At 44.3% G+C, this 14,025-nt stretch overlaps 1 protein-coding gene across 2 annotated transcripts in view; it reads left to right on the top strand.

The window, feature by feature from the left end:
- The window catches only part of LOC311133232 (exportin-2), a 33,825-nt gene that overhangs the window by 18,079 nt on the left and 1,721 nt on the right, over positions 1–14,025 (top strand). For both annotated transcript variants that reach the window (XM_084166718.1, XM_084166719.1), the window contains 2 exons: positions 10,278–10,424; positions 10,506–10,737. In XM_084166718.1, the coding sequence (XP_084022844.1) occupies positions 10,278–10,424; positions 10,506–10,737 (379 nt within the window). The remainder of the gene's footprint in view (positions 1–10,277; positions 10,425–10,505; positions 10,738–14,025) is intronic.

The raw sequence follows: 14,025 nt of genomic DNA, 5'->3' as shown, positions 1-14,025 counted from the left end.
ATTTTGCCACAACTTTGGAAGTATGCTTGGGGTCATTGTCCATTTGGAAGACCCATTTGCGACCAAGCTTTAACTTCCTGACCAATGTCTTGATGGTGCTTCAATATATCCACATCATTTTCCTTCCTCATGATGCCATCTATTTTGTGAAGTGCACCAGTCCCTCCTGCAGCAAAGCACCCCCACAGTATGATGCTGCCACCCCCGTGCTTCACGGTTGGGATGGTGTTCTTCAGCTTGCAAGCATCCCCCTATTTCCTCCAAACGTAATGATGGTCATTATGGCCAAACAGTTTTTTATTTTTGTTTCATCAGACCAGAGGACATTTCTCCAAAAAGTACAATCTTTGTCCCCATGTGCAGTTGCAAACCGTAGTCTGGCTTTTTTATGGCGGTTTTGGAGCGGTTGCTTCTTCCTTGCTGAGCGGCCTTTCAGGTTATGTCGATATAGGACTCGTTTTACTGTGGATATAGATACTTTTGTACCTGTTTCCTCCAGCATCTTCACAAGGTCCTTTGCTGTTCTGGGATTGATTTGCACTTTTCGCAACAAAGTACGTTCATCTCTAGGAGACAGAACGCGTCTCCTTCCTTAGCGGTATGACAGCTTCGTGTTCCCATGGTGTTTATACTTGAGTACTATTGTTTGTACAGATGAACGTGGTACCTTCAGGTGTTTGGAAATTGCTCCCAAGGATGAACCAGACTTGTGGAGGTCTACCATTTTTTTTTCCTGTTTTGGCTGATTTCTTTTGATATTCCCACAATGTCAAGAAAAGAGGCACTGAAGTTGAAGGTAGGCCTTGAAATACATCCGTAGGTACACCTCCAATAATTTTCTGGAATTTCCCAAGCTGTTTAAAGGCACAGTCAACTTAGTGTATGTGAACTTCTGACCCACTGGAATTGTGATACAGTGAAATAATCTGTCTGTAAACAAACAATTGTTGGAAAAATTACTTGTGTCATGCACAAAGTGATGTCCTAACCGACTTGCCAAAACTATAGTTTGTTAACAAGAAATTTGTGGAGTGGTTGAAAAATGACTTGAACTATGTGTGTGTAATATATATTACACACACACACACACACACACACACACACAAATGTATATATGTGTGTATATATACAGTGAGGGGAAAAAAGTATTTGATCCCCTGCTGATTTTGCCCACTGACAAAGAAATGATCAGTCTAATTTTATTGGTAGGTTTCTTTGAACAGTGAGAGACAATAACAACAAAAATATCCAGACAAACGCATGTCAAAAATGTTATAAATTGATTTGCATTTTAATGAGGGAAATAAGTATTTGACCCCCTCTCAATCAGAAAGATTTCTGGCTCCCAGGTGTCTTTTATACAGGTAACGAGCTGAGATTAGGAGCACACTCTTAATGGGAGTGCTCCTAATCTCATCTTGTTACCTGTATAAAAGACAACTGTCCACAGAAGCAATCAATCAGATTCCAAACTCTGCCCCATGGCCAAGACCAAAGAGTTCTCCAAGGATGTCAGGGACAAGATTGTAGACCTACACAAGGCTGGAATGGGCTACAAGACCATCACCAAGCAGCTTGGTGAGAAGGTGACAACAGTTTGTGCGATTATTCGCAAATGGAAGAAACACAAAATAACTGTCAATCTCCCTCGGCCTGGTGCTCCATGCAAGATCTCACCTCGTGGAGTTGCAATGATCATGAGAACGGTGAGGAATCAGCCCAGAACTACACGGGAGGATCTTGTCAATGATCTCAAGGCAGCTGGGACCATAGTCACCAAGAAAACAATTGGTAACACACTACGCCGTGAAGGACTGTAATCCCGTATGGTCCCCCTGCTCAAGAAAGCACATATACATGCCCGTCTGAAGTTTGCCAATGAACATCTGAATGATTCAGAGGAGATCTGGGTGAAAGTGTTGTGGTCAGATGAGACAAATGGAGCTCTTTGGCATCAACTCAACTCGCCGTGTTTGGAGGAGGAGGAATGCTGCCTATGACCCCAAGAACCCTATCCCCACCGTCAAACATGGAGGTGGAAACATTATGCTTTGGGGGAAAGGGGACAGGACAACTTCACCGCATCAAAGGGACGATGGACGGGGCCATGTACCGTCAACTCTTGGGTGAGAACCTCCTTCCCTCAGCCAGGGCATTGAAAATGGGTCGTGGATGGGTATTCCAGCATGACAATGACCCAAAACACACGGCCAAGGCAACAAAGGAGTGGCTCAAGAAGAAGCACATTAAGGTCCTGGAGTGGCCTAGCCAGTCTCCAGACCTTAATCCCATAGAAATCTGTGGAGGGAGCTGAAGGTTCGACTTGCCAAACGTCAGCCTCAAAACCTTAATGACTTGGAGAAGATCTGCAAAGAGGAGTGGGATAAAATCCCCCCTGAGATGTGTGCAAACCTGGTGGCCAACTACAAGAAACGTCTGACCTCTGTGATTGCCAACAAGGGTTTTGCCACCAAGTACTAAGTCATGTTTTGCAGAGGGGTCAAATACTTATTTCCCTCATTAAAATGCAAATCCATTTATAACATTTTTGACATGCGTTTTTCTGGATTATTTTGTTGTTATTCTGTCTCTCACTGTTCAAATAAACCTACCATTAAAATTATAGACTGATCATGTCTTTGTCAGTGGGCAAACGTACAAAATCAGCAGGGGATCAAATACTTTTTTCCCCCTCACTGTACATATATATACATATATACGTGTGTGTGTGTGTGTGTGTGTGTGTGTGTGTGTGTATATATATATATATATATATATATATATATATATATATATATATATATATATATATATATTACACACACACACACAAATAAATATACATATACACACACGTGTATGTATACATACATACGTGTGTGTGTATATATTATATGTATGTGTGGAACATGCACCTGTGGAATGGTCGTTAAGACACTAACAGCTTACAGACGGTAGGCAATTAAGGTCACAGGAATGAAAACTTAGTACACTAAAGAGGCCTTTCTACTGACTCTGGAAAAACACCAACAGAAAGATGCCCAGGGTCCCTGCTCATCTGCATGAACGTGCCTTAGGCAAGCGGAAAGGAGGCATAATGACTGCAGATTTGGCCAGGGAAATAAATTGCAATATCCTTACTGTGAGACGCCTAAGACAGCGCTACAGGGAGACCGGACGGACGCTGATCATCCTTGCAGTGGCAGACCACGTGTAATAACACCTGCACAGGATCGGTACATCCGAACATCACACCTGTGGGACATGTACAGGATGGCAACAACAACTGCCCGAGTTACACCAGGAACGCACAATCCCTCCATCAGTTCTCAGACTGTCCGCAATATGCTCAGAGAGGCTGAACTGAGGGCTTGTAGGCCTGTTGTAAGCCAGGTCCTCACTAGACATCACCGGCAAAAACATCGCCTATGGGCACTGATGGATGTTTTTTAATGGACTATGAGATAAAACTGGGGTAATCATGAACATAGTTAGAATTCTTTGTTGCTGGGCCAGGAACTTAATTGGGTCATTTTACTGTGTGTGTGTGGGTAAAGTGGGAATCTGACCTAGGGTCAAATTACTCGCTCTTACTTAAATCCATGGCTGTCCTACGTTATCAGTGACTGGAAGCAGACTGTGGCCTTTTGCTTCTCTCAAACAAAGTGGAATAAGTGGCCAGGGTTGAACAGAGTTCAAGCTAAACCTTTGTCTCTCCTTGGCTATCTTCTTGATTGATTACAGCAGGATGGGGTGGGGTTTGTGTATGTTTGTAAGATTTAAGTATGGACCTGTCATGTTCAACAATCAGTCTTCAGGTCAAGCCCGGGAGAGGCAGGGTTGAACAGTGTTTGAACTAAACAAGAGTGTTTTTGCAAGATGAGGGATTGATTGTATTACTATTGATTCTGAACTGAATGAAAGTCGAATTTAGCCGCCATCATAGACAAAGGAAGTGGGCGGAGCGGGAAACTGAAGAGGGAGAGATTTTAAGCTAGGGTATGTGTGAAGGAGACTATATAGCTAGGGAAGAGCGCGAGAGAGGGGGCCTTAATCTGCAGATTAGCCTGGCTTTATTAAAATTGTAATAGTCATTCTTGATTCTACAAAAACTCTGAAAGATCTTGATTTTTAATAAAGTATAGTGATTATTTTCCACAACAGCACAAACCCAGCAAAAAGTGTTCTTCAATGACGAGTCGCGGTTTTGTCTCACCAGGGATGATGGTTGGATTCGCGTTTATCGTTGAAGGAATGAGCGTTACACCAAGGCCTGTACTCTGGAGCGGTATCGATTTGGAGGTGGAGGGTCTGTCATGGTCTGGGGCGGTGTGTCACAGCATCATCGGGCTGCGCTTGTTGTCATTGCAGGCAATCTCAATGCTGTGCGTTACAGGGAAGACATCCTCCTCCCTCTTGGTACACTTCCTGCAGGCTCATCCTGACATGACCCTCCAGCATGACAATGCCACCAGCCATACTGCTCATTATGTGCGTGATTTCCTGCAAGACAGTAATGTCAGTGTTCTGCCATGACCAGCAAAGAGCCCAGATCTCAATCCCATTGAGCACGTCTGGGACCTTTTGGATCGGAGGGTGAGGGCTAGGCAGAGATGACCTTCTAGGCAGAGTTGCAAAGAAAAAGCCATATCTCAGACTGGGCAATAAAAATAAAAGATTAAGATGGGCAGTCTGAGATATGGCTTTTTCTTTGCAACTCTACCTAGAAGGTCAGCATCCCAGAGTCGCCTCTTCACTGTTGACGTTGAGACTGGTGTTTTGCGGGTACTATTTAATGAAGCTGCCAGTTGAGGACCTGTGAGGCGCCTGTTTCTCAAACTAGACACTAATGTATTTGTCCTCTTGTTCAGTTGTGCACCGGGGCCTCCCACTCCTCTTTCTACTCTGGTTAGAGCTAGTTTGTGCTGTTCTGTGAAGGGAGTAGTACACAGCGTTGTACGAGATCTTCAGTTTCTTGGCAATTTCTTTCATGGAATAGCCTTCATTTCTCAGTCAAGAATATGACGAGTTTCAGAAGAAAGTTCTTTGTTTCTAGCCATTTTGAGCCTGTAATCAAACCCACAATTGCTGATGCTCCAGATACTCAACTAGTCTCAAGAAGGCCAGTTTTATTGCTTCTTTAATCAGCACAACAGTTTTCAGCTGTGCTAACATAATTGCAAAAGGGTTTTCTAATGATCAATTAGCCTTTCTAAAATGATAAACTTGGATTAGCAAACACAACGTGCCATTGGAACACAGGACTGATGGTTGCTGATAATGGGCATCTGTACGCCTATGTAGATTCCATTAAAAATCAGCCTACACTGTGTTTCTGATCAATTTGATGTTATTTTAATGGACAAAAAATGGCTTTTCTTTCGAAAACAAGGACATTTCGAAGTGACCCCAAACTTTTGAATGGTTATGTATGTATATATATATATATATATATACTGCTCAAAAAAATAAAGGGAACAATTAAACATCACTATAATTCCAAGTCAATCACACTTCTGTGAAATCAAACTGTCCACTTAGGAAGCAACACTGATTGACAATACATTTCACATGCTGTTGTGCAAATGGAATAGACAACGGGTGGAAATTATAGGCAATTAGCAAGACACCCCCAATAAAGGACAGGTTTTGCAGGTGGTGACCACAGACCACTTCTCAGTTCCTATGCTTCCTGGCTGATGTTTTGGTCACTTTTGAATACTGGCGGTGCTTTCACTCTAGTGGTAGCATGAGACGGAGTCTACAACCCACACAAGTGGCTCAGGTAGTGCAGCTCATCCAGGATGGCACGTCAATGCGAGCTGTGGCAAGAAGGTTTGCTGTGTCTGTCAGCGTAGTGTCCAGAGCATGGAGGCACTACCAGGAGACAGGCCAGTACATCAGGAGACGTGGAGGAGGCCGTAGGAGGGCAACAACCCAGCAGAAGGACTGCTACCTCCGCCTTTGTGCAAGGAGGAGCAGGAGGAGCACTGCCAGAGCCCTGCAAAATGACCTCCAGCAGGCCACAAATGTGCATGTGTCTGCTCAAACGATCAGAAACAGACTCCATGAGGGTGGTATGAGGGCCCGACGTCCACAGGTGGGGGTTGTGCTTACAGCCCAACACCGTGCAGGACGTTTGGCATTTGCCAGAGAACACCAAGATTGGCAAATTCGCCACTGGCGCCCTGTGCTCGTCACAGATGAAAGCAGGTTCACACTGAGCACATGTGACAGACGTGACAGAGTCTGGAGACGCCGTGGAGAACGTTCTGCTGCCTGCAACATCCTCCAGCATGACCGGTTTGGCGGTGGGTCAGTCATGGTGTGGGGTGGCATTTCTTTGGGGGGCCGCACAGCCCTCCATGTGCTCGCCAGAGGTAGCCTGACTGCCATTAGGTACCGAGATGAGATCCTCAGACCCCTTGTGAGACCATATGCTGGTGCGGTTGGCCCTGGGTTCCTCCTAATGCTAGACAATGCTAGACCTCATGTGGCTGGAGTGTGTCAGCAGTTCCTGCAAGAGGAAGGCATTGATGCTATGGACTGGCCCGCCCGTTCCCCAGACCTGAATCCAATTGAGCACATCTGGGACATCATGTCTCGCTCCATCCACCAACGCCACGTTGCACCACAGACTGTCCAGGAGTTGGCGGATGCTTTAGTCCAGGTCTGGGAGGAGATCCCTCAGGAGACCATCCGCCACCTCATCAGGAGCATACCCAGGCGTTGTAGGGAGGTCATACAGGCACGTGGAGGCCACACACACTACTGAGCCTCATTTTGACTTGTTTTAAGGACATTACATCAAAGTTGGATCAGCCTGTAGTGTGGTTTTCCACTTTAATTTTGAGGGTGACTCCAAATCCAGACCTCCATGGGTTGATACATTTGATTTCCATTGATAATTTTTGTGTGATTTTGTCGTCAGCACATTCAACTATGTAAAGAAAAAAGTATTTAATAAGATTATTTATTTCATTCAGATCTAGGATGTGTTATTTTAGTGTTCCCTTTTTTTTGAGCAGTGTATATACACACAGTGGGGAGAACAAGTATTTGATACACTGACGATTTTGCAGGTTTTCCTACTTACAAAGCATGTAAAGGTCTGTAATTTCTATCATAGGTACACTTCAACTGTGAGAGACGGAATCTAAAACAAAAATCCAGAAAATCACATTTAATGATTTTTAAGTAATTAATTTGCATTTTATTGCATGACATAAGTATTTGATCACCTACCAACCAGTAAGAATTACGGCTCTCACAGACCTGTTCGTTTTTCTTTAAGAAGCCCTCCTGTTCTCCACTCATTATCTGTATTAACTGCACCTGTTTGAACTTGTTACCTGTATGAAAGACACCTGTCCACACACTCAATCAAACAGACTCCAACCTCTCCACAATGGCCAAGACCAGAGAGCTGTGTAAGGAAATCAGGGATAAAATTGTAGACCTGCACAAGGCTGGGATGGGCTACAGGACAATAGGCAAGCAGCTTGGTGAGAAGGCAACAACTGTTGGCGCAATTATTAGAAAATGGAAGAAGTTCAAGATGACGGTCAATCACCCTCAGTCTGGGGCTCCATGTAAGATCTCACCTCGTGGGGCATCAATGATCATGAGGAAGGTGAGGGATCAGCCCAGAACTACACGGCAGTACCTGGTCAATGACCTGAAGTGAGCTGGGACCACAGTCTCAAAGAAAACCATTAGTAACACACTACGCCGTCATGGATTAAAATCCTGCAGCGCACGCAAGGTCCCCCTGCTCAAGCCAGCGCATGTCCAGGCCCATCTGAAGTTTGCCAATGACAATCTGGATGATCCAGAGGAGGAATGGGAGAAGGGCATGTGGTCTGATGAGACAAAAATAGAGCTTTTTGGTCTAAACTCCACTCGCCGTGTTTGGAGGAAGAAGAAGGATGAGTACAACCCCAAGAACACCATCCCAACCGTGAAGCATGGAGGTGGAAACATCATTCTTTGGGGATGCTTTTCTGCAAAGGGGACAGGACGACTGCACCGTATTGAGGGGAGGATGGATGGGGCCATGTATCGCGAGATCTTGGCCAACAACCTCCTTCCCTCAGTAAGAGCATTGAAGATGAGTCGTGGCTGGGTCTTCCAGCATGACAACGACCCAAAACACACAGCCAGGGCAACTAAGGAGTGGCTCCGTAAGAAGCATCTCAAGGTCCTGGAGTGGCCTAGCCAGTGTCCAGACCTGAACCCAATAGAACATCTTTGGAGGGAGCTGAAAGTACGTATTGCCCAGCGACAGCCCCGAAACCTGAAGGATCTGGAGAAGGTCTGTATGGAGGAGTGGGCCATAATCCCTGCTGCAGTGTGTGCAAACCAGGTCAAGACCTACAGGAAACGTATGATCTCTGTAATTGCAAACGAAGGTTTCTGTACCAAATATTAAGTTCTGCTTTTCTGATGTATCAAATACTTATGTCAGGGTTCTTCAATTCCGGTCCTGGAGGGCCGAAACACCTCTGTTTTTCATCCTCTCCTTCTAATCAGGGGCTAATTCAGACCTGGGACACCAGGTGAGTGCAATAACTACCAGGTAGAAATAAAAAACAGAAGTGTTTTGGCCCTCCAGGACCGGAATTGAAGAACCCTGCCTTAAGTCATGCAATAAAATGCAAATCAATTACTTCAAAATCATACAATATGATTTTCTGGATTTTTGTTTTAGATTCTGTCTCTCACAGTTGAAGTGTACCTATGATAAAAATTACAGACCTCTACATGCTTTACTGTATGTGTGTAATGTATATGTGTGTATATGTACAGTTGAAGTCAGGAGTTTACATACACTTAGGTTGGAGTCATTAAAACTCATTTTTCAACCACTCCACACATTTCTTGTTAACAAACTATAGTTTTTGCAAGTCGGTTAGGACATCTACTTTGTGCATGACACAAGTAATTTTTCCAACAATTGTTTACAGACAGATTATTTCACTTAAAATTCACTGTATCACAATTCCAGTGGGTCAGAAGTTTACATACACTAAGTTGACTGTGCCTTTAAACAGCTTGGAAAAAGTGCAAATCAATCCCAGAACAGCAAAGGACCTTGTGAAGATGCTGGAGGAAACGGGTACAAAAGTATCTATATCCACAGTAAAACGAGTCCTATATCGACATAACCTGATAGGCCGCTCAGCAAGGAAGAAGCCACTGCTCCAAAACTGCCATAAAAAAGCCAGACTACGGTTTGCATCTGCACATGGGGACAAAGATTGTACATTTTTGAGAAATGTCCTCTGGTCTGATGAAACAAAAATAGAACTGTTTGGCCATAATGACCATCGTTATGTTTGGAGGAAAAAGGGGGATGCTTGCAAGCCGAAGAACACCATCCCAACCGTGAAGTACGGGGGTGGCAGCATCATGCTGTGGCGGTGCTTTGCTGCAGGAGGGACTGGTGCACTTCACAAAATAGATGACATCACGAGGAAGGAAAATTATGTGGATATATTGAAGCAACATCTCAAGACATTAGTCAGGAAGTTAAAGCTTGGTCGCAAATGGGTCTTCCAAATGGACAATGACCTCAAGCATACTTCCAAAGTTGTGGCAAAATGGCTTAAGGACAACAAAGCCAAGGTATTGGAGTGGCCATCACAAAGCCCTGACCTCAATCCTATAGAACATTTGCCGACTAGGTGAAAAATCTGTCTGTGCCCTTGAGCAAGGCACTTAACCCTAATTGCTCCTGTAAGTTGCTCTGGATAAGAGCGTCTGCTAAATGACAAAAAAAATAGATATTTGTGGGCAGAACTGAAAAAGTGTGTGCGAGCAAGGAGGCCTACAAACCTGACTCAGTTACACCAGCTCTGTCAGGATGGGCCAAAATTCACCCAACTTATTGTGGAAGGCTACCCGAAACGTTGACCCAAGTTAAACTATTTAAGTGAAATGCTACCAAATACTAATTGAGTGTATGTAAACTTCTGACCCACTGGGAATGTGATGAAAGAAATAAAAGCTAAAATAAATCACTCTACTATTATTCTGACATTTCACATTCTTTAAATAAAGTGGTGATCCTAACTGAGACAGGGAATTTTTACTAGGATTAAATGTCAGGAATTGTGAAAAACTGAGTTTAAATGTATTTGGCTAAGGTGTATGTAAACTTCCGACTTCAATTGTGTGAGTGTGAAAGGATGAGCCTGCAAGTTTAATCATAGTCCTTAATTAACATATTAGCCAGGCGGAAAGGTATTCTCAGTACTGTGTCTCCTCTCTTGTAGGATGTTTGGCATGGTGCTGGAGAAGATAGTCATTCCAGAGGTGCAGAAGGTGTCTGGCCCAGTGGAGAAGAAGATCTGTGCCGTGGGCATCACCAAGATCCTCACTGAGTGCCCTGCAATGATGGACACAGAGTACACCAAACTCTGGTGAGAAATAGTCCTGGAGTATTATCGCGCTTTTCAGTGGTTCTAGTAAATTAATGGTCTGCTAAATTGTTTATTTTTTAGGACCCCCCTGCTCCAGGCCCTGATTGGTCTGTTTGAGCTACCAGAGGATGACAGCATTCCTGACGACGAGCACTTCATTGACATTGAGGACACGCCTGGTTACCAGACGGCTTTCTCCCAGCTGGCCTTTGCTGGGAAGAAGGAGCACGACCCCATCGGAGATGCTGTCAGCAACCCCAAGATCCTGCTAGCTCAGTCTCTCCACAAGCTCTCCACTGCCTGTCCTGGACGGGTAAGTTGATATATTGAAATGCACTAATACTAGGTTATATTTAGAGGCATTGGCTAAATTAGTCCTTATAGCAGGAACATCTATTCAGCAAGGCTCCAAGAGATAGCACATCCACCTTGCGTTCCAATCTTTTACTCGCTTCATATGAGTCAGTTGGTTTTAAGCGGAGTTCAAAACAAAATGGTATAAAACTTAAACACCAACTCAGTGTCTGCTCTGGGATTGGAAGGTTGGTGGTTCGATACCCAGTCAAGTCATACCAAATACAAAAAAAATGAAGGAGATGGTTTGGGGGTGAGGCCCTGCGACACACTAGTGTTCTGTCAAAGGGGTGTACTTGTACAACAAGCTGCCTCACGCTATAGATACAGGAGATGGGCTCCTGTCCTATGGTTTATTCTCTCCTGTCCTATGGTCCATTCTGTCTCGGACAAGACTTACTTATGAAAGTAAAGTCCCAGCCGACTCAGCCAGCCACCCAGTAGAGCGCCTAAGGTGCTCTAGCGCAGCATAGACGGTGTGCGGCCCCAGGAAAAGAAGTGAGGTGAAAACTAAGTGTACAACATTTTGGCTCCTAGATTGCCAATGAATGAATGTTCTTTTTTTATATTTTCGTAAATATTTTGTATGTTTATTAGATAGAGGTGAAAGGTAGACGTGAGAGTGCTGAAAGAGAAGTGGGTCGGATTTGAACCCATGCTGGCAGCGGTACATTGTATACAGTGGGGGAAAAAAGTATTTAGTCAGCCACCAATTGTGCAAGTTCTCCCACTTAAAAAGATGAGAGAGGCCTGTAATTTTCATCATAGGTACACGTCAACTATGACAGACAAATTGAGAAAAACAAATCCAGAAAATCACATTGTAGGATTTTTAATGAATTTATTTGCAAACTATGGTGGAAAATAAGTATTTGGTCACCTACAAACAAGCAAGATTTCTGGCTCTCACAGACCTGTAACAACTTCTTTAAGAGGCTCCTCTGTCCTCCACTCGTTACCTGTATTAATGGCACCTGTTTGAACTTGTTATCAGTATAAAAGACACCTGTCCACAACCTCAAACAGTCACACTCTAAGCTCCACTATGGCCAAGACCAAAGAGCTGTCAAAGGACACCAGAAACAAAATTGTAGACCTGCACCAGGCTGGGAAGACTGAATCTGCAATAGGTAAGCAGCTTGGTTTGAAGAAATCAACTGTGGGAGCAATTATTAGGAAATGGAAGACATACAAGACCACTGATAATCTCCCTCGATCTGAGGCTCCACGCAAGATCTCACCCCGTGGGGTCAAAATGATCACAAGAACGGTGAGCAAAAATCCCAGAACCACACGGGGGGACCTAGTGAATGACCTGCAGAGAGCTGGGACCAAAGTAACAAAGCCTACCATCAGTAACACACTACGCCGCCAGGGACTCAAATCCTGCAGTGCCAGATGTGTCCCCCTGCTTAAGCCAGTACATGTCCAGGCCCGTCTGAAGTTTGCTAGAGTGCATTTGGATGATCCAGAAGAGGATTGGGAGAATGTTATATGGTCAGATGAAACCAAAATAGAACTTTTTGGTAAAAACTCAACTCGTCGTGTTTTGAGGACAAAGAATGCTGAGTTGCATCCAAAGAACAACATACCTACTGTGAATCATGGGGGTGGAACCATCATGCTTTGGGTCTGTTTTTCTGCAAAGGGACCAGGACGACTGATCCGTGTAAAGGAAAGAATGAATGGGGCCATGTATTGTGAGATTTTGAGTGAAAACCTCCTTCCATCAGCAAGGGCATTGAAGATGAAACTTGGCTGGGTCTTTCAGCATGACAATGATCCCAAACACACCGCCCGGGCAACGAAGGAGTGGCTTCGTAAGAAGCATTTCAAGGTCCTGGAGTGGCCTAGCCAGTCTCCAGATCTCAACCCCATAGAACATCTTTGGAGGGAGTTGAAAGTCTGTGTTGCCCAGCGACAGCCCCAAAACATCACTGCTTTAGAGGAGATCTGCGTGGAGGAATGGGCCAAAATACCACCAACAGTGTGTGAAAACCTTGTGAAGACTTACAGAAAACGTTTGACCTGTGTCATTGCCAACAAAGGGTATATAACAAAGTATTGAGAAACGTGTTATTGACCAAATACTTATTTTCCACCATAATTTGCAAATAAATTCATAAAAAATCCTACAATGTGATTTTCAGGATTTTTTTCCCTCATTTTGTCTTTCATAGTTGACGTGTACCTATGATGAAAATTACAGGCCTCTCATCTTTTTAAGTGGTAGAACTTGCACAATTGGTGGCTGACTAAATACTTTTTTCCCCCACTGTATGTGCTCCAGAGGCAGCTGCTTAGACTGCAAATAGTTGTTTATTTTGTGAGTAGTATACAGTCGTGGTCAAACGTTTTGAGAATGAAACAAATACTAATTTTCACAAAGTCTGCTGCCTCAGTTTTGATGATGGCAATTTGCATATACTCCAGAATGTCATGAAGAGTGATCAGATGAATTGCAATTAATTGCAAAGTCCCTCTTTGCCATGAAAATTAACTTAATCCCCCCCCCAAAAAAATGTCCACTGCATTTGAGCCCTGCCACAAAAGGACCAGCTGCCATCTTGTCCGTGATTCTCTCGTTAACACAGGTGAGAGTGTTGACAAGGACAAGGCTGGAGATCACTCTGTCATGCTGATTGAGTTAGAATAACAGACTGGAAGCTTTAAAAGGAGGGTGGTGCTTGAAATCATTGTTCTTCCTCTGTTAACCATGGTTACCTGCAAGGAAACACGTGCCGTCATCATTGCTTTGCACAAACAGGGCTTCACAGGCAAGATATTGCTGCTAGTAAATCGTACCTAAATCAACCATTTATCGGATCATCAAGAACTTCAAGGAGAGAGGTTCAATTGTTGTGAAGAAGGCGTCAGGGCGCCCAAGAAAGTTCAGCAAGCGCCAGGACCGTCTCCTAAAGTTGATTCAGCTGCGGGATCGAGCACCACCAGTGCAGAGCTTGCTCAGGAATGGCAGCAGGCAGGTGTGAGTGCATCTGCACGCACAGTGAGGCAAATACTTTTGGAGGATGGCCTGGTGTCAAGAAGGGCAGCAAAGAAGCCACTTCTCTCCAGGAAAACATCAGGGACAGACTGATATTCTGCAAAAGGTACAGGGATTGGACTGCTGAGGACTGGGGTAAAGTCATTTTCTCTGATGAATCCCCTTTCCAATTGTTTGGGGCATCCGGAAAACACCTTGTCCGGAGAAGAAAAGGTGAGCACTACCATCAGTCCTGTGTCATGC

The sequence above is a fragment of the Coregonus lavaretus genome (assembly GCF_964263955.1).
Source record: "Coregonus lavaretus genome assembly, chromosome: 8".
Classification (NCBI taxonomy): domain Eukaryota; kingdom Metazoa; phylum Chordata; class Actinopteri; order Salmoniformes; family Salmonidae; genus Coregonus; species Coregonus lavaretus.
This window is presented reverse-complemented; position numbering and strand designations above follow the sequence as displayed.